This window comes from Pongo pygmaeus, chromosome 5 (genome assembly GCF_028885625.2).
Source record: "Pongo pygmaeus isolate AG05252 chromosome 5, NHGRI_mPonPyg2-v2.0_pri, whole genome shotgun sequence".
Lineage (NCBI taxonomy): Eukaryota > Metazoa > Chordata > Mammalia > Primates > Hominidae > Pongo > Pongo pygmaeus.
In genome coordinates this window covers 114,106,376-114,131,722 of record NC_072378.2, presented here as the reverse complement: position 1 = coordinate 114,131,722, position 25,347 = coordinate 114,106,376, and the positions used below count along the sequence as shown (strand labels likewise).

The 25,347-nt window shown below is 40.0% G+C and overlaps 1 protein-coding gene across 1 annotated transcript in view; it reads left to right on the top strand.

The window, feature by feature from the left end:
* The window catches only part of HS3ST5 (heparan sulfate-glucosamine 3-sulfotransferase 5), a 119,581-nt gene extending 98,445 nt beyond the window's left edge, over positions 1-21,136 (top strand). Inside the window, exons 3-4 of the mRNA XM_054491172.2 lie at positions 13,841-13,979; positions 18,523-21,136. Of these exons, the coding sequence (XP_054347147.1) occupies positions 13,873-13,979; positions 18,523-19,456 (1,041 nt within the window). The 5' untranslated portion in view covers positions 13,841-13,872 and the 3' untranslated portion in view covers positions 19,457-21,136. The remainder of the gene's footprint in view (positions 1-13,840; positions 13,980-18,522) is intronic.
* Positions 21,137-25,347: the final 4,211 nt, after the last annotated feature.

The window sequence follows — 25,347 nt, the reverse complement described above, 5'->3', positions numbered from 1 at the left end:
ACTATGCAGCCATAAAAAATGATGAGTTCACGTCCTTTGTAGGGACATGGATGAAATTGGAAATCATCATTCTCAGTAAACTATCGCAAGAACAAAAAACCAAACACCGCATATTCTCACTCATAGGTGGGAATTGAACAATGAGAACACATGGACACAGGAAGGGGAACATCACACTCTGGGGACTGTTGTGGGGTGGGGGGAGGGGGGAGGGATAGCATTGGGAGATATACCTAATGCTAGATGACGAGTTGGTGGGTGCAGCGCACCAGCATGGCACATGTATACATATGTAACTTACCTGCACATTGTGCACATGTACCATAAAACCTAAAGTATAATAATAATAATAATAAAAGAAAAAAAAAGAATAAGAGAATTTGGGGCCCAGAGGGATAGCTGAACTCATCCCTTCTCAGGCCTTTGTTTCTAGGAAAAAAACAGAAGATCAGGGGGTTAAGTGGTTTACACAAAGTCACATAGCAGCAGGGTAACATAGTTTGAGCTTCCTGTTTTGTTTTTCCCTTGAAGGGAACATGAAATGGAGAAATAATTTCCTGCCCCACAGAAGGAGCAGATGTCCTCAAGTCTCTGCATTTTCTTACCTGTTTGATAGAGATACTGTCCTCTTCACCTCACAGGATTTCCCCCAGTAATCTATTGTGATGAAACCCTTTCTTGTGGGGGCGTGTGTGTGTGTTTATCTCACAGCACTACCTTGTGTGGCACATACTCTGCTATGGTTATTGTTCTTAGGACTCTAAGTCTTTGTGGAGAGCTACCATGTTCTCAAAGGCAGACACCATTTTCAGTGTTGGTTACCCAAGGAAAAGAAGAGCCTCAGGGAAGACCACAGAACTGAGAGGGAGAAATAAAAGGGAGTGAAAATCCCAGCTCTGTAAGAAGATGTGAAGGGTTGTGTTCCTGTGTGATGGAGTTAAGACAGTGTCTGTCTCTTAAAGTTCAGTGTCTGAAGAAGAAAGGAGGTACCACTGTGAAGAGCCATAGTCCCCACACAAGTAATCTATCCTCAAAGACCAAAAAGTCTGGCTGCAGAATCAGGCACATAATTTATGGGGCCCAGGGCAAAATAAAAATGCAGAGAATTCTAAGACAGCAACAATAGAGCATTAAACCAAGCACAGGGCCTTTCTGAGCACAGAGCCCCACGTAAATGCACAGGTACCAGCTCATGTCTCACCACAAGTAGTTACTTTAGTAATGTCTGGTCTAAACATACCCAGTGAAGTCTTCACTTTGCATGTGGTTTTTGAAGAAAAGAGTCTTGTTGAAGGAAGAGTTGTGCTTTTTGGAGAGTAGTTTCTGGCTACTTGGGCAGGAGGCAAGGACTCTTCAAGGTGGATTTTAGGGCCAGGAGGTGAGATTCTGAAGTGCAGCAGATCCTGCCTTTGTAGCGATTCTTCCTTCACTGCCAATCTAAGAGAATCAGAGGCTACAGCCACACCACCCTGAATGCGCCTGAACTCTCATGAGAGGATCTGAGCTCTATGTTTAACAGATGATGCGGATCTTATATGTATATCAAGAGTTGAACACTAGAAAACTACAAAAGTAATGAGGCAGAATCTGTGTCTGTTGTCCATATTATTTTCTGCGTCTGCAGTTCCTGATGCATGGTAGGTCCTCAGTAACTATTTGTTGATGACTGGTAACAGGTGGTTATCTTAGTGTTGAAATCGGTGGAGTCCTTCTGGCCCTAAAAGGAAGATCAGAGATTTAGAGAAGAAAGGTGCCTCTGGCAATAAAAAGAAAAAAAGTTTTGAAGCATGTTAAGAATGCTAATTTTAATACTGCAATTTAAGAAAATGTTAGCATGCCTAAGAAGGGGAGACTTTTAGTATCATTTTGCATACAAGCTAATTATATTATTTTATAGGTTTATTAAATATTTATAAAGTTTCCTAAGATTTTTAGCTGTACTTTTGCTATCAATGTTACTTAAGAATAATATCTCAGTAGTCTTTTCTTTTTAGGTTATTTTATTTAGAGAACATAGTCAGTGGCAGGGTATAGGGAGAAGCAAAAAAGCTGGGAAGAAAGACTTAGAAAAGTCAAAAAAAGAAAGAAAAGGATCACAGGGGTCTCAGAAATGAAAACAGGCCTCTGTAAAAAGGCAGAATGGAGAGGGAGGCTAAAAACAGAAGATGAGGGGTAGGCCCCCTTCTTTTTTAAAAGAGTTCTTGGCAACATACTGCACACTTGATGGAAACTTGGGAAAGTCCTGATTATTGAATGTGCAAAAGAAAAATAAATGGGGCATAATTAGTGGTGTCCTGGTAAATACTTAACAACTAGCTCTTGGGGAAGGGGGTGTGGTTTGTAGTATTTGTCAATTTCTATTGCATAAATTCTTCATGGCCATTTTTTTTGCTCTTTTTTTAATTATTATACTTTAAGTTCTAGGGTACATGTGCATAACGTGCAGGTTTGTTACATAGGTATACATGTGCCATGTTGGTTTGCTGTATCCATCAAGTCATCATTTACATTAGGTATTTCTCCTAATGCTATCCCTCCCCCAGCCTCCCACCCCAAAACAGGCCATGATGTGTGATGTTCCCCTCCCTGTGTCCATGTGTTCTCATTGTTCAGCTCCCACTTATAAGTGAGAACATGCGGTGTTGGTTTTCTGACCTTGTGCTATTTTGCTGAGAATGATGGATTCCACCTTCATCCATCTCTCTGCAAAGGACATGAACTCATCCTTTTTATGGCTGCATAATATTCCATGGTGTATATGTGCCACATTTTCTTTATCCAGTCTATCATTGATGGACATTTGGGTTGGTTCCAAGTCTTTGCTATTGTGAATAGTGCCACAATAAACGTATGTGTGCATGTCTCTTTATAGTAGCATGAATTATAATCCTTTGGGTATATACCCAGTAATGGGATTGCTGGGTCAAATGGTATTTCTGGTTCTAGATCCTTGAGGAATTGCCACACTGTCTTCCACAATGATTGAACTAGTAGGTAGTTTACACTCCTATCAACAGTGTAAAAGTGTTCCTATTTCTCCACATCCTCTCCAGCATCTGTCGTTTCCTGCCTTTTTAATGATCGCCATTCTAACTGGTGTGAGATGGTATCTCATTGTAGTTTTGATCTGCATTTCTCTGATAACCAGTGATGACGAGCATTTTTTCATATGTCTGTTGGCTGCATAAATGTCTTCTTTTGAAAAGTGACTGTTCTTATCCTTTGCCCACTTTTTCATGGGGTTTTGTTTTTTTCTTGTAAATGTGTTTAAGCTCTTTGTAGATTCTGGATATTAGCCGTTTGTCAGGTGGATACATTGCAAAAATTTTCTCCCATTCTGTAGGTTGCCTGTTCACTCTGATGATAGTTTCTTTTGCTGTGCAGAAGCTCTTTAGTTTAATTAGATCCGATTTGTCTATTTTGGCTTTTGTTGCCATTGCTTTTGGTGTTTTAGTCATGAAGTCTTTGCCCATGCCTATGTCCTGAATGGTATCACCTAGGTTTTCTCCTAGGATTTTTATGGTTTTAGGTCCTTACATTTAAGTCTTTTCCATCTTGAGTTAATTTTTGTATAAGGTGTAAGGAAGGGATCCAGTTTCAGCTTTCTACATATGGCTAGCAAGTTTTCCCAGCACCATTTACTAAATAAGGAATCCTTTCCCCATTTCTTGTTTTTGTCAGGTTTGTCAAAGACCAGATGGTTGTAGATGTGTGGCATTATTTCTGAGGCCTCTGTTCTGTCCCATTGGTCTATATATCCGTTTTGGTACCAGTACCATGCTGTTTTGGTTACTGTAGCCTTGTAGTATAGTTTGAAGTCAGGTAGCATGATGCCTCCAGCTTTGTTCTTTTTGCTTAGGATTGTCTTGGCTATGTGGGCTCTTTGTTGATTCCATATGAAATGTACAGTAGTTTTTTCCAATTCTGTGAAGAAAGTCAGTGGTAGCTTGATGGGGATAGCACTGAATCTATAAATCACCTTGGGCAGTATGGCCATTTTCATGATATTGATTCTTCCTGTCCTCTTCATGGCCAATTTTAAGCTAACAACATGAATTGACTGAATATGAAATCTTAAGCTACCAAGATGAATTCACTAAATGTGAAATTGGGAAGAGATGTGTATTATTCCATTGCACAGATGCAACAGATTTAACCTCAAGACCATAGATAATAGTAAAATGGAGTAAGATAATTAGGAAATAAGGAGTTTTTCAAATTTATTACCTTTGCTTTACTCTACTTAATTATAAATTTATATAATACAATTTTAAATTTTAATAATGACTTTAACAACTGGCTTGCAAAGTAGGAGCCAGCTGTAGCATGCCAGTGGATGGGCATCACCACATGACTCTACCATCTGTGTTAAAATATAAAAAGAGCTTTTTCAATTTTTTTTCTTTCTTAAAAGGAATTCAGAAAAGTCTAAGAGGAGACAAGAATCTCCTAAGAGTATTTTTTGTGACCACTTTGCCAAAGGTTTTTTCTTTTTAAACACTCAACTCTGCAGATTGAAAGTTTAGACAAAGATGAGGGATACATCTATTTCTACCAATAAAATCTGCAATATTTTCAACTTTGCATGAACTTCATAGGGAGGCAGAGTGGTGCAATGTAGAAAGCCCTAATATAATTATTTACAACCCCAGACTAAGCAGTTTGCAGCTTTGAGCAGGACATTTCACCTCCCTAGGCTTTGAGACAAGAATGCCCACTGCCCCACTTCTATCACAGGGCAACATGTTCATGTCAGGTGGGGGCTTCTCACATGCTGCAATGTTGAGATCTGCCACTTATTTTTAATGGTTCCATAAAAGTAATATGTGCTTCTATAGAGACAAATAAAACAAATATGGAAAAACATTAACAATCAGTGAATCTAGGCAAAGGATATACGAGTATTCGATTTTTTCAAAATAAAAAGATAGAAACACTAAGGTCATTTATACACAGACAGCATTTGGCAAACCTGCTAAGTAGTATACAAAGACAAAGTAGTAGTATCTAAAGAGATGTGGCATCCAGATGCCATAATCTTAGGATAGTCAAAGTTCATTTCATCTAACTGATTGGATTATTCAGCAATCATTTACTGAGTATCAGTGACCCTAAATGCTGGAGATAACTCAATAATGCACAACACATACTTCTTAATCTCACAGAATTTAATCTAGTTAGAGTTACACACAAGTAAACAATCAATTACAATATGACTTAAATAGAATTAAGTAGAGACTGCTGTGGTGCCATATAGGAAAAACATCTAAACCAGCCCTAAATGATCAAGAAAGACTTTCCCAAGGAACCTGAGAGCAGTGAGAACCTAATATCTAAAACATAGGAATTAAACCGAGGCCTGGGAGGGAGAGCAAGCATCCATCGACGTGTCTAGCATTTATACTATAAGCCAAGCAACACATGCCCATTTACTCCTCACAGCGTGCTGTGGGGCAGGTTATTGGTATTCCATTGACAGATCTGATAAATAGAGTACAGAGTTGGTATTTTCAAGCAATGGAAATCTTATGAAGAAAGGCCCTGAAGCAAAACTGATCATGGCTTATTCAAAAGAACTGCAAGTTGTTCTGTGTATTGCAGTTTGTATATGTAGGCCTTGGGTAGGGTATGTGGAGTTACAGCAGAAAGGAGTACAGGGTCTTGTGGATGGTAGGCATCTATTAAAGGGTATTAAGCCTGGAGATGATGTGATCCAGTTTCCATTGGGAAAGATTACTCTGGCATCAGTATGGAGAATAAATTGAGGAAGGAACAAAACTAATAGTGGGGATACCACCTGGGAGCTCATAAGTTAGTCTAAAACACACAGTGGCCTGAACCAAGGCAGTCACAAGTGATGGCAGAAATTGGGTGGATTCTAACAGGACTGGAGGTAGCATCTTACTGGCTGATTGGACATGGGGACAGGGTGGAGCCAAGAATGACAACTTCCAAGGTTTTTGGCATGGGTGAGGAGCAGATGGGGAGCCATTCACTGAGATATTGAGAGGCAGTGCTGTGGGAAGGGGTGGGTAGGGATTGGGTGATAATGAGAGGGCAAAGACATATTTAATCAAGATCTTACAAAGACCAGCACGTAAGAATCTGAGTCTGTGACAAGTGGCAGCTAATCCCAATGGTATTATTTTCATCTACTATAAATCTTTCTAAGAGATAGTTCTTGAGTTATGGAGAGAAAAAGTGGGGTATCCATAATTCTGGTCAGTTTTAATTATTAGTGGCTTGGTGAATATGAAAAAACCCTTGGTAAATTAAGGAAACATGACCTTTCATTATAATTGCTACTATCATTACTTATTAGTATTTTCTCCCTGCTTTTATCAGGTTCAAACCACCTAAATGGTCCCTTTTACCTGCCCTTTTATGGAAACATTTTTCCTCTTTTTTTTTTTTTTTCATCTCCCCATCCTTTAACTCAAGGTTCAATGGCAGGTAATTTGGGTGGAGTTAAGTGGTTTTTGTCTGCTCTCAATCAATGAAAGAATATTCATTAAGAATCTCCCAGAAGCTAAGCTGTGAGGGCACAAAGGCATAAGAGTGATAGAATGGACTTTGGGGACTGGGTGGGGGTAAGGTTGGGAGGGGGATGACGGATAAAAGAGTACATATTGGGTACAGTGTACACTGCTTGCGTACCAAGTGCACTAAAATCTCAGAAATCTCCACTAGAGAATTTATCCATATAACAAGATAACATATAACCACCTGTACCCCCAAAACTATTGAAATTATTTTTTAAAAACTCTCCCATGTAAGTGTAAATCACCACTAGAGGACTTATCCATATAACAAGATAACATATAACCATCTGTATCCCCAAAACAATTGAAATTATCTTTTAAAAAGTCTCCCATGGGCTGGGTGTGGTGACTCACGCCTGTAATCCTAGCACTTTGGGAGGCCAAGGCTGGTGGATTGCCTGAACTCAGGAGTTTGAGACCAGCCTGGGCAACATGGTGAAACCCCGTCTCTACTAAAATACAAAAAAAAATTAGCTGGGCATGGCAGTGTGTGCCTGTAGTCCAGCTACTCGGGAGGCTGAGGCAGGAGAATTGCTTGAACCTGGAAGGTGGAGGTTGCAGCGAGCCAAGATCGTGCCACTGCAATCCAGCCTGGCGACAGAGCGAGACTCCGTCTCAAAAAAAAAAAAAAAAAAATATTCTCCCATGTAAGTATCCAAAGCTCTATGACTGGTGCTGCAATTATGGGGTCATGTTCTTTGGGGTCAGATAATTCTGAATTTAAATCCTCCTTCTGCATTTACCAACCACAGCCCTTGGGTAAAAAATCTACTCATGTCTGCTCAGTTTCCATTAAAAAAAAAAAAAGATAATATTACAGAGGTTTGTTGTATCATATGAGATAGTAAATGTAAAAGAAAATAACACAGAGCCTAGTGTTCAATAAATGTAGTTCCTGTCCACCTCATAAGGCTGTTGCCCAGGATAAATGAGCTAATACTCAAAAGAGGGTTATGATTTCCTTGGAATAATTCTGCTATATGAGTTCAGTCGTTTTTAATGAACTTTGCTGCTATTGTTCCTCTTATTGTTTTTACTGGCACCAAGGGCTTGTGGTAACCATGTCTACAAGCCTTTGAGCAGCACTTGAACATATCTTTATTATTATTATTTTTGAATATCCTTATTTCTTTGTTTCATCTGGGGACTCACTTCTTTCTTTGCTTAGTGCTGCTTTAGAGAAACAGCCAGATGTCTCTACAATTTGTCATTTCTGGCCACATACTCTGTTATTTAGATACTCTGCTTTGTTCAGCCAAGATACCGTGTCTGTTAAAGCTTTAGGAGTCGGAAGAAACTAATTGTGCTGTTATTGGCAGGCAAAATGAAAGACATTGAGAGATTAAAAAACTGTGGATGGGGGGAGCTTAAATGTCACTGTAGGTCTTCAAGCATTTTTTATATAAAAAGAAATAATAAACTTTTAAAAAAACTTTAGTTTTATATAAGTTTCCCATTACTAGTATAACTGCTTTGATGAAAGACTATTAAAATATCCGTTAAAGCTGGCATAGCTAAAGGGATGGGATTTGGGGGTCGGAGAAGCAGTTAACACTCTACCCAATTTAACAGCATTGTCCATAAGGACTGAATGGTGTGTCTTCTCTTTGTCTTATATTCCTAGACCAAAAGCAACAATCTCCAGCTTTTAAGACACCATCCTGGCAGATTCAAATGCTTTATAATGTTATAGAAAACCAAAGAGGCATTTTCAAAGTTAAATTAACCAGATATCTTTGGTTTTCCCTGGGGAAGTTTTATTCAGAGCTGCTATGATATTGTATCTTAGCACATGGTCTGAGACCGGTTACAAAACAGAATGAGATTTCACTTTGTCTGCTAGACAGCCTCATTAGAAACTTCTGGCTTGGCCTCCTCATTTCTCAAAAATTCCAAGAGATTTCAGCTCAAGAAGAGAAATATTGACTGTGTGTGTATGCATGCACCATCTTGCTTTGAACAAAAAATATAGCATTAGCATTCTAATTCTTAACAAGAATTTCCATTAAAAGTTATTTATACTTTAAAATACTATTTTTCATAATTCCAGTATACTACTTATGAAAACTGCATTTATTTTATTCTTTTTCTCTGCAAAATGCATTGCAATAATTAATCTACCTCCTGAAGCTATTAATTATGCTTCATTTTTGCACAATGCACAAATGTTCCCAAAGTTCTATCCTACTGTTTTACTCAGTGTTCACATCATAAGAACCCTGTGAGATAGACATTATTATCATAATTTTATGGATGAGGAAAACAAAACTCAGAAAATTTCCATGACAAAACCACACCAAAATGTGACCCAAGGTCTTTTGACTCCCAATCCAGTGGTCTTTCCACTTCACCATGAGTCGCTCACTCATATTAGTTGAGATCTTCGATAAAAATATTAGTTTTTCTCATTGTCACAGCAGATAGGAAGGTACCTTGGAATGCATACTGGGCCTGCCATAACCAGAGGGGGCAGTGTAAGGAGCCAGCAGCCTTGCGAACAAAATGCTAGAGAAATCAGGTCTTCTGAAGAGAGAAAAACCTCAGTAGACATATTTAAGGCACCTCAGGCACAGAGAAGCTAGGCTGGCAGTAGTATCTAATCCCACAGAGCAAAACCTCTATGGTAATAACTGGGTTTATCATAAAGCGAGAGTTAGGTTTAATAGCCTAGTATATACCAGATGACCTGTGCATTGCAATTGGATGCTGACAGTTTTTTCGTCATAGTCTCCTAAATCTTGCACTACTTCTTCAGCAGGCTTCACATTCTGTCATGTTTTTCTTCTTTTTCCTGTCTGCTAAACTTGAACAGTTTAACCATGAGGTCATTTTATAACTTCACTCACCCGTACATGCAAAAGCCTTGCAAGTTTTATTCCCAAGCCCAGCTATTATCCTTTGGTCCTGTAATTATTTATACAATGGACATGACCCATTCCTACCCACCAGTGGAATGTGTATTGGGATTTTTCCCCTAAACTCCACATCCACCGAGATCAAAATCACTTCCTAGGAAGACACCAGTAGGATCTGGAAGTCTCGAAGGAGGAGACATAGGAAAGATATCCCAGGCCAGCAAGGAAGCTGATGATTGCACAGAGATAAGAGAAAAGGCATATGGAGAACAGTGCAGGGGCTGACCTGACAGGCTCAGAGGCTGGAGTGAGTGACTTAAGAGCGTGAGAAGCTGACTGTCCACACTGGGACCTCAGAAGGAAGGGCGTAGACTTTCAAGAGGAAGCGATTGAACTTGATCCAGTGAACAACCAAAAATAGATGAGGGACAAAATAACTTATATTAGGAAGATTAATAGTACTATACAGCACCATAGAAAATGAACGAGGGGAGCATACCCAAATGTTAAGGAACAAGGGAAGCACAAAATGCTTGCACAGCACAAAGCAAGAAGAAATTAAGGAGAAATCATTTTTACTGATCTTGGTGACTGAAGATACAAAAGATGGTAGAAAACGATAAGCTTTATAACTTTATTCTAGTTTTTTTGTTTTTTTTTTATTTTTGTTTTTGTTTTTGAGACGGAGCCTTGCTCTGTCACCCAGGCTGGAGTGCAGTGGCACGATCTTGGCTCACTACAACCTCCGCCTCCCGGGTTCAAGTGATTCTCCTGCCTCAGCCTCCAGAGTAGCTGGGATTACAGGCACCCGCCATCATGCCCAGCTAATTTTTGTATTTTTGTAGAGATGGGGTTTCACCATGTTGTCCAAGCTGGTGATCCATCTGCCTTCGCCTCCCAAAGTGCTGAGATTATAGGCGTGAACCACCATGCCCAGCCTGTTCTAGTTTTATAAATACAAGATTAATGCATACCCATTGAATCAGAATATCTGAGGGTGGTAGTAAGTGTGTGTGTTTTAAAGGCTCTGCAAACTTGCCATAGAGAATCACTGGCCTGTGCAGCAAAGGAGGTTCTGGGCTTAGTACCTTTCCGTAAGCTTTCTAGTGCTTCTGAGTCAGTCAGTAGGTTTAGCCCATTGCCCCATTGCTAAGAGATGGTGATAATACACACCAAAGAAGCAGCTAACACAAATCAAACACTTATTCACAATGAAATGCCTAACTGTGGTTTTGACTGCAAGAACAAGAGTTAGTGGAGGTGGGTGATTGGATCCTGGACTGGAAGCTGGAGAAGGCTTCCCAGAGGAACTGTGATATAGCCCAGACCTTAAAGAATGGGTGGACTGGAGCTAAAAACAGACAGGTGGACCAAGGAGCTGGTGAAAGTGGACAAAGCATTGTGCAGTATAGTTTTAAGCAGGAGGGTGTGGGCACTATGTTTAAATAGCAGAGGAGGTCGATAACTTCCCTAGCCTTCCTCTGAATTGGTCCCCTGTATGAGGCTGGAGACCCTTGCAAAGGCCATGGGGCAAGCACATTTTTCCTTTATTTTTCCCATCCCTTCCCTTTGCAGCTCAGCCACAGACAAGCTTTATTCCCTCACACTACTCATCTGTGAATGCACACTAAATTCAGTCATGCTGAGAAACAAATGACACATAATCCTTTGCATTAGTCTGGCAAGCTAATAAACCTTTATATAGTAATGTCACCTGTAGAAACCTCATTTCATTCTTACTACAGCACTATGGAATGAGGAAGCCAGAAGTGGTCCTCATATTGTAGATAAGAAAAGGAAACCCCAGAGAATCCAACCTCAAAACCATAGAGCTACTAAGGGGAGTATTTAATTGGGGGACTTGAACACAGTTTTCTTTCTGCCACCCTGTTCTGCAACTTGCTGCAGTATTTGCATTTCAACAAGGATCAGAGCCCAAAGCACGTGGGTCTAACTGAGGACTTCAGACATCAACCTGTAGACAGGAGATTGGTTCTTTCAGTGAAGCTCTGAATCACATTAAATAGGTAACTGTCTTTGTCTTCACATTATCTGTCAGTTGTGTGATCACAGGCAAGTTGGAGAAAATTGTGAGCTTCACTTGACCTATGAAATGGAAATAACTCCATCTACTTTATAGGGTTTTTGAGAATTTCCTGAAATACCACCTGGACAATGTCCTTGCTACACAGTAAGCCTCAAGAAACCTCACTCTCTTTCTCTTCCCCACTTTATTTACACACAAGGCAAGCCCTGCTATGTTAAAACCACAGGCTCATCCAGCCTACCTGTTTTTGCTCTCTCTTTGCTTATGCTCTTAGTCTTTTCTCTCTTTCCCTCTACCTTTGTCCAACCACACCTGCCTGCCTTCACTTCTTAAACAAGCCGAGCATTTTCCCTCCTCAGTCCGTCATGTGAGCTGGTTCCTCTGCTCGCTCGTGCCTCCTTGCTCCTCCTCCTCCAGGTGTCACCCCAAGTGTTACTTCTTCAGGAAGGACTGAAGTAGGTTCCTCCTATTACTCTTTCTCACTAGATCCTGTAACTTTCTTTTGTCATATTGAATACAATTTGTAAGTATGCATTAATCCTGTATGTAGGCTTAATGCCTGTCTTCTCCACTAGACTGTGGACTCCCACAGGGCAAGAACATGTCTATTTAGTTGGCCACTATTCTCCATAGTACCCAATACAGAATCTAGCACATAAGACATGTTCCGTAAGTATTTGTCAACTGTGTGTTGGATGAGTGCTGGTCTTATCTCTCCCTCTTAGGATGCCCTCCTACTGTCTCCTCAGCAATTCACATAGTACATTCCACACACACAAAAAAATTTTACCATGCCCACATTCTCTGACCTTTTCCTTAATTTTCTTTTCCCAACACTTATTCATACATTATCATAATTGGGTAATGTTCTCTGGTTGTTGCATGATTCCCTAATCACATTATCAGTTTTCTAAGGAATAAAACTCTTTGGGGATCTGTTTTGAAATCTCCGATAAACCTAGTATAATAGTTGAAAATGCTTTGGGAATTCAGTGACTTCTTGATTAATGAATGAATAGATCAATCACTCAATCCTAGTATATCCCTTTGCACAAAGAAAATCTTCACATAGCAATACAGAGATATCATTGCAGCAAAACAATTTCTAACCATGACTCATTGCTATCTATATAGCTTCCTTCTTGGGTTACTATTTTGAGTTTCAATAAGAGGCAAACAATCTTATCTTGAAAGGGGGATTGGATTTATTTTTAATAAGAAAGGCTGAATTGGGAGCTTGCATTTTTCCCCAAAATTTAATAACAGCACTAGTAAATCCCTACACTCCTCAGCTGGCCTTATTTCAGGTATATGAGAACAGAGCTTCCAGGTAAGCTTCTTTCATGATCTAAGAGTGAGACCAATATCACCAAACCTGTCTAAATTCATTGACAACCAGGGAAGGTCACATAGCAAAAGCATCTAGTCTGAACATGTTTCAGAACCCAGGACTGGACAGAGGACATGGAGGGAAACATCAGGTTCCCCAAGGCCATTGTCCTCAAACATGTGACATCCTGGTAGTTACCACTGATAACTTCAGTATCACTTGGATTTCACCCCCTTCTTCTACTCACAACTAAAACAAAACAAAAACATATGTAATTAAAATATGTCATTGCTATGCTCAAAATGATAACTTATGAACTGGGATTTCAAATTCACCTTGTTACTCTGAAGCAGAGCCTTCAGTTTCTGGTTGCCCTGCTGTTAAGCCTCAAGTTGCTCTTTTTTTTTTTTTTTTTTTTTCTGAGACAGGTCTTCTCTGTCACCCAGGCCAGAGTGGAGTGGCATGATCGCAGCTCACTGCAACCTCCACCTCTTGGGTTCAAGCGATTCTCCTGACTCAGCCTCCCTAGCAGCTGGGATTACAGGCGCCCACCACTGTGCCCAGCTAATTTTTGCATTTTTAGTAGAGACGAGGTTTCACCATCTTGGCCAGGCTGGTCTCGAACTCCTGACCTCAGGTGATCCACCCGCCTTGGCCTCCCAAAGTACTGGGATTACAGGCTTAAGCCACTGCACCCGGCCAAGTTGCTCATTCTATCCATATTCTTTGAATCATTTTATGCACACACACACACACACACACACACACACACAGAGTATATGTTACATGCATTTTAATTTACTTTGACAATTATCTAACAGGTTCTGTCTAGTTAGTACTAGTTAGTATCTTTCCCCCTAGAGTTAGTATTTGATCTTATAACGTGGTCCAGGAAAAGAAAGGTAAGTTTTGCTAAATACCTGTTACATCATGACAATTGTGAGAGTTGGTATGGGATCTGCTCTTTGTGCAGTGTCACTTATCACCTGTCTTCCACCTCTGCTTAGCTCTGTGACAACCAACAGAGCCTCTAAGAGATGGCTGCTGATGAGTCCTTCTATCGCAGGCTGCAGCAGTCCTGAAGGTTGATGGAGGGCCATGCTATTCAAACAGCAGGCGTGGCTGAGACAGAAGCTCCTGGTGCTGGGAAGCCTTGCCGTTGGGAGTCTCCTGTATCTAGTCGCCAGAGTTGGGAGCTTGGATAGGTGGGTGCTTAAAACACATGCTTATACCCCTGTGACGTTAAGGCTTGATTTAAACTTCTTTAGGACATAATTTTAAGTCTATCCACTTGTTTTTCTCCTTCCAAATTCCCAGGAAACATGCTTTTCTGCAGTACTGATTTTGATTTATTGATCCTTTAAAAGAGAGATCCAAGTTGCTCAAACCAAGATGTTCTGTCAGGATCCATTTGTATTCTGTGTGCATTGACACTTGTTTTCAGGGAAGGAATAAAGCTGTGTATAGTAAAAATATCATTTAATAGAGCTCAGTGTGGTCTGTGTGCATCTGGTGTTGACCTCTAGCTGTAGCAAAACAGTGATGATGTATCTATGTTTCTTCCCTTTGAAATTTATGAGTGGACACTTAATGTGCTATCAGTAGCATTAAAATTATGTATGAGCCTCTAAAGGAGCTCATCGAGTTTGCAATCCATTGCTCTGGAAAGATGGCTACAGGCATGGGGAGTTTTAACTATGTTAATTAGCTCTGGTTTTCAGGGGCTGAATGCACCAGACAAGGAGGCTGTTGCTCAGAATAATTGCCCAGAAAGCAATGGGAAATCCATGGAGAAAAAATTACAATGCTAGGGTTTAGCTCTAAATAGGCGAACAGTTGAGAGGTATTGGACTTGCAGAAGTCCCAGCAACATCAGCTGGCTTCACATTAAATGTTTCTGGTGTGTTCTATGTCTAGTCTAACGGGCAAAGACAGAGAAGTTAATTTCTGAAATGTGAAGCTTCCTTTTCTGCCCTTAAAAATTTTTTTTTTTTTTTGAGATGGAGTTTCGCTCGTTGCCCAAGCTAGAGTGCAATGGCATAATCTCGGCTCACTGCAACCTCCTCCTCCCATGTTCAAACCATTCTCCTGCCTCGGCCTCCCAAGTAGCTGTGATTACAGGCATGTGCCACACACCCAGCTAATTTTGTATTGTTAGTAGAGACAGGGTTTCACTTGTTGGCCAGGCTGGTTTCGAACTCTTGACCTTAGGAGATCCACCTGCCTCGGCCTCCCAAAGTGCTGGGATTACAGGTGTGAACCACTGTGCCTGGCTGGCCCTTTAAAATTAATTCTTGCACTGGAAAGACTGAAGTGTGTTCTCCATGAGTTCAGTTCTCACAGTCAGTGAAAACACATACAAAATTAAAAATGAAAATCTCTTCCTTTCAGTTTTCTTTTCCTTCCAAAATTTAAGCTAATCTGTAGACCTTATCACTTAGATTATTTAGAAATAACATAGCAGTGGTCCTTGTTTTCCTTCAGTTGGTATCATTTTGACTGGTAAAGTGAACTCCTTTAATGCTTCTCAATTCAAAATTCCTGAGTAATTGTCTCACTCACTAGTTGTTACCTACCCTGAAAGTGTAATCAGAGCTTCTCACCGACTTCCAGTAGTTTCCTAAAGTAGCACTTGATGGTTATTGAGAAGCCTTGAGGTAGTACCATTGGCCTACCTCTGTAATGGCACTCTTATATCCAGCCCTCCCCAATTGACCTTTAATTAGCCTCCAATCATTTACCTTTTACTTAGTAATTGATCTAATGATCACTAATGCATTATTATTTAGTTGATGATTCTTTTCATTTTTTTAACTCTGTCTCTGGTCTCTAAGGGGATAGCTTTTGTTTGGAATTGCTTGGTGGGCTTTCTAAAAGCCTCTCACTTGAGACTTTGAGATTATGTCTGAAGGTAACACAGGCTTATTTAGGCCCACCCTCCAGTAACTGAAGACCCTGCTTTCTGGGAGGGAGGCAGAGGTTACTTCTACCACCCCTTCCAATCCTACACCTGTATGATTTTTCAGTCTGGGACCCATACTCAGAATCTATGCTTTTGGAAGTGGGAAAGAATATGATATTTTCTCATATTTTCACATCCTGTCTTGAGTTAGGGAGTCCAAAAAGCGACTATTCTGCAAGATGTGATCTCCCAGGGTAGAAGATAGAAAGAGGAAGGAAGTAAAGAAGGAAAATGACCCTTTCTACAAGTGGGTAAATTCCATTTGACCTCAAACAAAGCAGAGACTGTCTATATCAGCCACTCTCAGCCAGGGTACTATGAGAGAATTAAATCCTATGAAAGAGAATTTGAGTGACTGTTTCCTCAATTCTTCCAAGGATGGTACTAGCATCATTCTAGGTGCTTAGGACAGAAATCCATCAATGGATGCCTTACGGAATTAGAGCTTAATTCTCAACCAGAACCCAAGAAGAACTGAAAGATGAATTTGTATCATTCCAATCAATGTCACAATTAAAAGCATCTTTGCCTATGTATCTATTGATAATTTTATATCTTCCATTTAAAGCCCTAGTACATTAATCTCATTAACAAATTTATAAAAACAAAATTCTTGTTTCTCTAAACTATTAACCGGGTTAAATCCTGTTTTTTAAAAGCTGTCTAGGCCAGGCACAGTAGCTCACGCCTGTAATCCCAGCACTTTGGGAGGCCGAGGCAGGCGAATCACGAGGTCAGGAGTTCAAGACCAGCCTGGCCAACATGGTGAAACCTCGTCTCTACTAAAAATACAAAAATTAGCTGGGCATGGTGGCGCACGTCTGTAATCCCAGCTACTCGGGAGGCTGAGGCAGGAGAATCTCTCGAACCCAGGAGACAGAGATTGCAGTGAGCCAAGATCGTGCCACTGCACTGCAGCCTAGGCAACAGACCAAGACGCCGTCTCAAAAAAAAAAAGAAAAAAAGTTGTCTATATTTTCACACTTTCCACAATGAGCATGAGTTGTTTTAAAAATCATAAAAAAGAAGCATCATGAAAAGTAATATACATTGCTATTTTTTCTTAGGCATTATGATAGATAGCTGTTTAAACAGAACAAAGACCAAGACCATGCTCCTCAATTCTGCAGAACAGGCTGGGTGTATTAGTCCGCTTTCAAACTGCTATAAAGACATACCTGAAACTGAGTAATTTATAAAGAAAAAAGGTTTAATTGACGCATAGTTCTGCATGGCTGGGGAAGCCTCAGAAAACTTACAATCATGGCAGATGGCAAAGGAGAAGCAAGGCATGTCTTACGTGGTGGCAGGGGAGAGAGGGAGCTTCAGGGGGCGGTGCCACACAGTTTTAAACCATCAAATCTCATGAGAACTCACTATCATGAAAACAAGGGGGAAATACACCCCTATAATCCAGTCACCTCCCACCAAGCCCCTCCTCCGACATGTGGGGATTACAATTCGGGATGAGATTTGGGTGGGGGCACAGAGCCAAACCGTATCACTGGGCATGACCTTGAGGTTGTTTCTCATCTCAGAAAACAAGAAAGATGCAATACAGTCTCTTGGGAAAAGCAAGCCACAGCCTCATTGCCACAGAGGGGGAGGCACAGATTCCAAATTATTAGAATAACTGGAAGCTTTCAAGTGTAAGAATTGGTTTAACAGCCCTTTTGACTGATATTATTTAATTTTACCAAGAAGGCTAAAATGCCCTCACAGATCAACTTAGGGAAATTATAAATTAACTTCAGTTCAATTCAGACTATACCTGAAAGGAAACTCAGTTTGCTAACCATATATGTTAGCCATGACAAATTAAACAGTCACCATCGTCTACTATCATTGTGACTGTTGCCACATCTTTCTCCCTGAGAAAAGCAGAGATGGTTGTTCACTATCCAGGATAATATTGAAGTGGAAATCCTCCTTTCTGGCTATATCCATTGCACTCCTTCCTTTATGAACTTGAGTTCCTGATTTTAATAGGCTTGGCAATGAGGGCTTGAGGTTTCTGGCCCTGTCAAGGTCTTGTTGATGCCTGGTCCCAGGTGTGGTAGGTGATATACAGCACTTGCTGATGGCAATTGGGTTTGATCCTATATTCAGCAAAGTGGAAATATAATCCTGACCTCTTTAGATAGAAAGAGAAAGAGAGGCAGAAGAAATATAGTATTCTTCTGGCTATCCTCAAGGCCAAGGGCAGAGAGTCTCAGAATGAAAAGCTCAGCAAGTTCCAAGATTGGAATTTTGCAGGTTGATGATGCAAACAGCCCGGGGCAGAAACTGGGACCTCCTTTCAGATTATATCTCAAAGAGTTTCAAGAGCCATATGAGTGCTGCCGAGCTGCAAGAAAATAATACCACACGAAATGTGAAACACATGGCCTCCCTGCTAGCCTTCCACCTCCCAGCTGAAGATTATAATCTCCTGCCTTTCACTTTTTCTTAATGATTTTAACCGGTGAGCTGTTAAAAAGCTATTAGTATGGCTGGTGTCACTTGTCTATCCTGTACTGCGAACAGAAGTACACGCCATAGTCAATTAAGTGCTTGGTGAATAAAAAATTTTAAGGAGCACTAATAAAAAATTCATCAATTATGTGTGCTCCATTTAATACACGGTTGCTTAAAATAAAATTTCCCAAACATATGTTCATTATGGATTGCAGCAGGCTGGGAACCAGTGGCTTTATTTATGCATTTAAAGTCTTGGTCTGACTGGGGAACCAGAAAAATGAGAAGTTAGTTGCAATGAGCTTAAAGTGTCTCTGTCTTGCTTGCAGGCTACAACCCATTTGCCCCATTGAAGGTCGACTGGGTGGAGCCCGCAGTCAGGCTGAATTCCCACTCCGCGCCCTGCAGTTTAAGCGTGGCCTGCTGCACGAGTTCCGGAAGGGCAACGCTTCCAAGGAGCAGGTTCGCCTCCATGACCTGGTCCAGCAGCTCCCCAAGGCCATTATAATTGGGGTGAGGAAAGGAGGCACAAGGGCCCTGCTTGAAATGCTGAACCTACATCCGGCAGTAGTCAAAGCCTCTCAAGAAATCCACTTTTTTGATAATGATGAGAATTATGGTAAGGGCATTGAGTGGTATAGGAAAAAGATGCCTTTTTCCTACCCTCAGCAAATCACAATTGAAAAGAGCCCAGCATATTTTATCACAGAGGAGGTTCCAGAAAGGATTTACAAAATGAACTCATCCATCAAGTTGTTGATCATTGTCAGGGAGCCAACCACAAGAGCTATTTCTGATTATACTCAGGTGCTAGAGGGGAAGGAGAGGAAGAACAAAACTTATTACAAGTTTGAGAAGCTGGCCATAGACCCTAATACATGCGAAGTGAACACAAAATACAAAGCAGTAAGAACAAGCATCTACACTAAACATCTGGAAAGGTGGTTGAAATACTTTCCAATTGAGCAATTTCATGTCGTCGATGGAGATCGCCTCATCACGGAACCTCTGCCAGAACTTCAGCTCGTGGAGAAGTTCCTAAATCTGCCTCCAAGGATAAGTCAATACAATTTATACTTCAATGCTACCAGAGGGTTTTACTGCTTGCGGTTTAATATTATCTTTAATAAGTGCCTGGCGGGCAGCAAGGGGCGCATTCATCCAGAGGTGGACCCCTCTGTCATTACTAAATTGCGCAAATTCTTTCATCCTTTTAATCAAAAATTTTACCAGATCACTGGGAGGACATTGAACTGGCCCTAAAATAATATGTCATACAACACTATGTGTTGTGCCTGGAGACACACAATGTCTCCTGTAGATTAAAATATGCACTTTTCCTAGGCAGAGCTATCCAAGTCATTTTTCCATGTATACTTGTACATACACAGTGTGTGACCAAATATAAGATCAGTTCTTTTTCTACTGAAAATTTACGAAAAAAAATTGCTGTCTGCATAGTCGCATCTTTTAAGCTATTTACAAAAAAGAAGAGGTGGTGGTATTGGGCGAAAGTGACTTCAGCTATTCTCAAAGAGTTAGTCTTCCTTTGATTCAGAATTTGTCACCCGCCATTTTCATAGATTTAAGCCAAAAGATAAATGTGTGAAAATGTACCAATGGCTGCGAAGCTTCAGGAAGTAGAGGATCCAGTGATGCATTTTTTTTTTTCCTAAGGGAAAGCTGGCTCTTTAATTCAGATGCTGAATTGGTGCCATGAAAACAGAAAATGCTATTTTCTTATTATTTAAAAGAATGTCTTATCTCATAAACTTGACATTGTTCCAAAGTTCTTGTGGTGATTTTGCACTATTGTTTTCTCGTATGGACCATGGTGTCACTTGTAGCATGTCAGTCACACATTGGAAAGTCAAGTCCTTTTACTTCCATGTTGTATGTCAACAGAGAGAAATGTCATGTACATAATGTATATTGTTGTAAATACTGGTTTCACACTAAGTAATTCTATTTTGTAAACTGAATATGGCTATTTAATTTATTGTGAAAATTAAATTTATTGTGGTATTTAAAAATGGAATGGATTAAAATTACTCTATGTGCAATTTTTTTTTTTTTTACTCATTTTGTTTTACATGCCCTCTGCTGGCTTCCAAAATGGAAGCTGTTTACGTGCATATGAGAGCACTTGGAAAGATGTGCTTCCCTGCTGGATTTCTGTACCCTTGTGAAAATGTATTTATGAAGTGAGGTTGAGTATATTAAAAAAGAAAAACCTCAACCATCTGGAAATCAAGTATAATAGCCACCTCAAAGAACCCTAGTGCTGCTCTGCTACAACTTTGTAACAATTAATTTACTTGCAGTTGCTGCTGCTCAGGAAGAGAGAGAAGGAATATTTTAACAGAATCAAGGCATAGAAGAATCACCATTTTATTTGACCCTCTAATTAGAGTCAGACCAGTAGAGAAATTAAATAAGATTAGAAAACTCTGTACTGAAAGCTGCTGATGCTTCAAAAACGAATACAAGATCTCAGAACTCTCCCTGTTAGTTGAAAATATATCAATTTGCTCTGAAAGGATTCAGCTGCCTAGTGTTGCCATTACTAACATAAACATATGGCTCATATTTCCATCCAGAGAAATTAATGCTAAATTGGTGCCTCGCTAACATCAGATAACACTGTATTATGCTTAAATATATTCAGTAAAATGTGGAAAGGGGTATTAACAACGACAACAAAAAGATGGATTTTTTTTTTTTTTCTCACAATCACAGTTGCTAATCCAGGGGGAGATGTTTGAGAGAGTTTTGTTCAACATCACAGTGAGAGTGCCTAGGGAAATCAGAAAATTACAATGGATTCCCCTTTGATTGTATTAAGTGTTGATTTTCTCCATGAGTTGTTTATCCTGTCCGGTGATTTGATGGTGAACTTTTCTAAATAAATAGCCCTTTCCCCTCCGGTGTCGGTATATATTGCTTCTCAAGCCACTGCCTTGGTAATCATCTCTATTGTCTGAATTAGCAGTGATGCTGTTCTCTCAGCTTGAAACAGGCATGACACATGCTGGCAGGCCAGCTCCTCCCTCACTGTGGGATGGCACTAGAATGAGAGCCTCAGGTCTAAATGTCAGCCACTTCTCCCCTAAGCCATGAATGAAGTCAATATAAGGATCCTGCAGTCAGATTTCTCTGGGCCTCAACTCTCTGCTAACCATCAGTATAAACTATTTGAATACAATGTTCAAGGACACAATCACTGTATTATCATTAATTTCATAGAAGTATTCCTAGAGCGCTATACAGCCAATATGATTTTGTGCCAGTAACTGTCAAATTATGCTCCACTGGAACACGGATGTTTCAAAAACTCAGACCAGGTATTCCATCAGTAAAATAAAAAAAGGTAATCTTTTCCCAGATTCATAGAGGAATAAAAAAAAGTTAATAAATTGAAATTTTTCCGTAATCATCTTTTATGTTACCAATTTTTCTTAGACTTTGCTACTGCTACCAATAGTGTATATCAGACTTTATTCTAAGATTCTATTTGACTTATGCCAACTTTTATCTCAATAAGCCAGTATTTCTTCATATTCAGGGGCAGGGGGAGGGAAGCACTGTGATTTCTAGTTGTTCCACTTCCTAAGTAAATTTGAGAATTGTTTTAAATCTTTAAGCCTCCCCACGGAGATCTAAAGCAAGGGCCTATGTTGGGAGAATTTTTTGGGTGGCAGGTTTTATTTCACTAAAAAAAACAGTCACAGCCACTGCTGATTGAGCTAGGTAGGGAGAAATAAAAATGCTATGATTTAATAGCATAATACTCGTGGAGATCTTAAACCTACTTGTTTAGAAAAATGTTTCCTCTTATCAGACAGACAACAGAACTCTAGAGAAATCTTCACCTCATTACAATAGCTCCACTAGGGCTCTCTTTAAAAGTTACTTCTTTTATGTCATAAACACCTTGCATGTTTTCAAGAGGCACAGTGGAACCATACAGCTTTGTGAAACAGTTCTAGCTGCAAAGAGAAAAATTGTTTAAGCAATGGCGGGGTTTCTGCTGGACCTTAAAGCTGAAATTACACCGTTCCTGGAAGCCAAGGAATTCCAGTTACAATTAAACACATAGCCCAAGGGATGGAGAGAGACTAAGGATCAGAGAGATTTTAGATTTTAGAACAGTAAAATAAACCCATAGATACACATCCTGAAATTCCAAGTCTATCCCCTACCCACCTGAAACCACTGCATATAAACCATTAATTAAGGCACTAAACTTTTCTTAATAATTGCAATATAGAATAACAGAAGCCCAAGACATTTTGGTTCTGAGTTAATATATGATCAAGCAAAGGCTCGTAAACTCTTCTGAGGTTTATAATCCCATCTGATCTTAGATGTGGTACCTTTTATGTTGATGGAGCAGTGAGAAGTCATTAATTGGCAGCCCAGTTCCTCCTAATGAGTGTTTCATGGGCATGCTTCCTGGAATGCTGCCCCTGAAATGAAGGCTCTTCTGGAAGACAAGCTTCAAGGCCTGTAGGGGGCATCACCTGGGACACTGCAGATGCGCTGCTGCTCAGGGAAGGTGAGAACCAGGGACAAGTGCAGTCCAAATTCCATCCCTGCTGAGAAGCTTTTGCTTGGTCCAGTGAGCTGTTTGCTAAATCAAATTGCCTTCATAAGCCTAATTTGAGAATTTTCCAGCAATGGAGAATTTCAAATGATTGTAGTATCTTCCCACTGAAATCTTTTATACTCTTTCCACACACTCAACAGCCATTTTCCACTAAAAATAGTCTACAGTCTAGGAGAGAAAGAAAAACATTCCCCCTCAAAATTACTAAATACAGAAAAATCTGAGCAATTTGGGCTAACAAGGTGAAAATATAAAATATTTTCAAACAAATTCATTGCAATTATTGCCAAGTAGACAAAGCATCAAACCGGGAGGCCGAGCAGACAGATCACGAGGTCAGGAGTTCGAGACCAGCTTGACTAACATGGTGAAATCCTGTCTCTACTAAAAATACAGAAATTAGCTGGGTGTGGTGGCACGTGCCTGTAATCCCAGCTACTCAGCAGGCTGAGGCAGAAGAATCGCTTGAACTCGGGAGGTGGAGGTTGCAGTGAGCTGAGATTGCACCACTGCACTCCAGCCTGGGTGACAGAGCGAGACTCCGTCTCAAAAAAAAAAAAAAAAAAAAGAAAAGAAAAATATCCAATTGTGCTTGCTTTGCCAAATCAAAGCCTCTTAATTGGCATATTGGATTTTTTTCCAAATTGGTATTATTCAAGTATTTCAAAATAGTCTGTTCTCTTAAGTAGGTTATTCAAGCCCCCTAGCATCTGTCAATTTTTATAGCACACCTTTCTTTTATAGCTCGTGTAAGAGTGAAATTTAGTCCAAAATATGATCATTTGGTAAGGTTCTAATTAACGATGCCTTACTATACATCTTATAAAAACAATTTCTTTACATTTGAGCTTTCAAAAAATTCTTTTCAGTTACATTTTATTGCACCTTTTAGGAATAAGAGTGCTATTTCATACAATTAGAAACGGATTGAGGAGTTGAAAGGCAGAACTGAACTGATAGCAATATGCAGCTCCCATAGAAAGCACCTGATTGGTATTTCAAAAACAAGCGTCTGTTATTTAAAGATAGTTCAGTTGAAAAGCAGTACTCTTTCAGTCATATCAAGTAGGCAGTAGCATGGTTGGTACTTGATCAGGCTAGATTTACTGATGAATTTATGAACGATATCAGTCTACCAGGTTTGCAGGAGGTGTTGGTAAAAGGCTTTATTGTTTCTAAAGATATGTGTCATCCTCTCTCAAAAACAGTCTGTCAAGAAGGTGAGTGTCTCCTAATAGATGGGTAGCACCATTTCAAAAAGGTAGCTTACCTTACACATATCTAGATGCACATGTCTCTGCTTTGCATTTCCATTTCTTTGATGACACCAGAGAACATCCTTAAGGCCAACTCTAAAACTGCCTGTTTCCTTGGTAAAGCCTCAAGAAGACTCACCTAAAGGTTTGGGCATAAATTATAAAAGAAGTTGTAATTGCTACATGATCAGGTAATCTAACACTAGGTCCTGTAATATGACTCTTTAAAGGTGAGACTCTCTAGCAATGCCAGATGACCATGTTGCCATACCAAGTAGAACTAGTGAGTCACAGTTCAGAAACTGTAGGAGAAATAAATAAATAACTCAGCCTGGAAGAATCAGAGAAGGCTTCCATGAGGCACATTTGAAGATCATAACATCTCACCAGGCAGACAAACAGGAAAAGCATACTCCAGGATGAGGGAAACAATACAGCAAAAGCACAAAGTGTGAAAAAGACTAGCAAATCCAGTATAGCTGGAGAGTAGGTCATAAGAGAAGGTGAAATGTAAGAATGGAAACTGCAACAGAGCTTCCTAGGCCCTGAGCAAGTCCTTCCACCATAGCCTTGAGGGGACCCTGCTAGATAGCAGGCCAGGCTCATCATGCTGAGTCTACACCCAGCTGATCCTTAGAGGCTGAGGGTTCAATACTGGAAAAGAGATGATAAAATTAATAAGCCAAAGGTTATCTTTCAAAGAGAAAAAAAATGTCGCATGATTGGTGCCCATAGAATCATCATTTTCCTTCCCACTCTGCTTCACTCTTCTCTTTGCTTCTCTCACTTCCCTTCATGGCCAGTAGCTTTGCTGCAGCTGATGGGATCCTCCATATTTGGCTCATTTTTCTCCTGAGATTGAGGAAAAAGTGTTTCTGTGGGTATACTGACCATGGAAGAGTCATATTGTCTCCTTGCCACTGAGCTTCTCACCAAAACTTCACCCATCCTGAGACTATAACAGGAGACATAGGAATGAAAAGAAAAACAAACATAATATTCTCCTGCAAGATAGGTGTTAAGAGTGTTCTCAAAAAAAAAAAAAAAAAAAAAAGCCAGGAAACATATTCATTTCAAATAAAGCAAATAAAGTCATGCATCACTTAATGACAGGGATATGTTCTAAGAAATGCATCATTAGGTAATTTTGTAATTGTGTGAACAATATAAGAGTGTATTTACACAAACCTGGATGGTATAGCCTGCTAGACACCTAGGCTATATGGTATAGCCTATCACTCCTAGGCTACAAGCCTGTACGGCATGTTACTATATTGAATTCTGCAGGC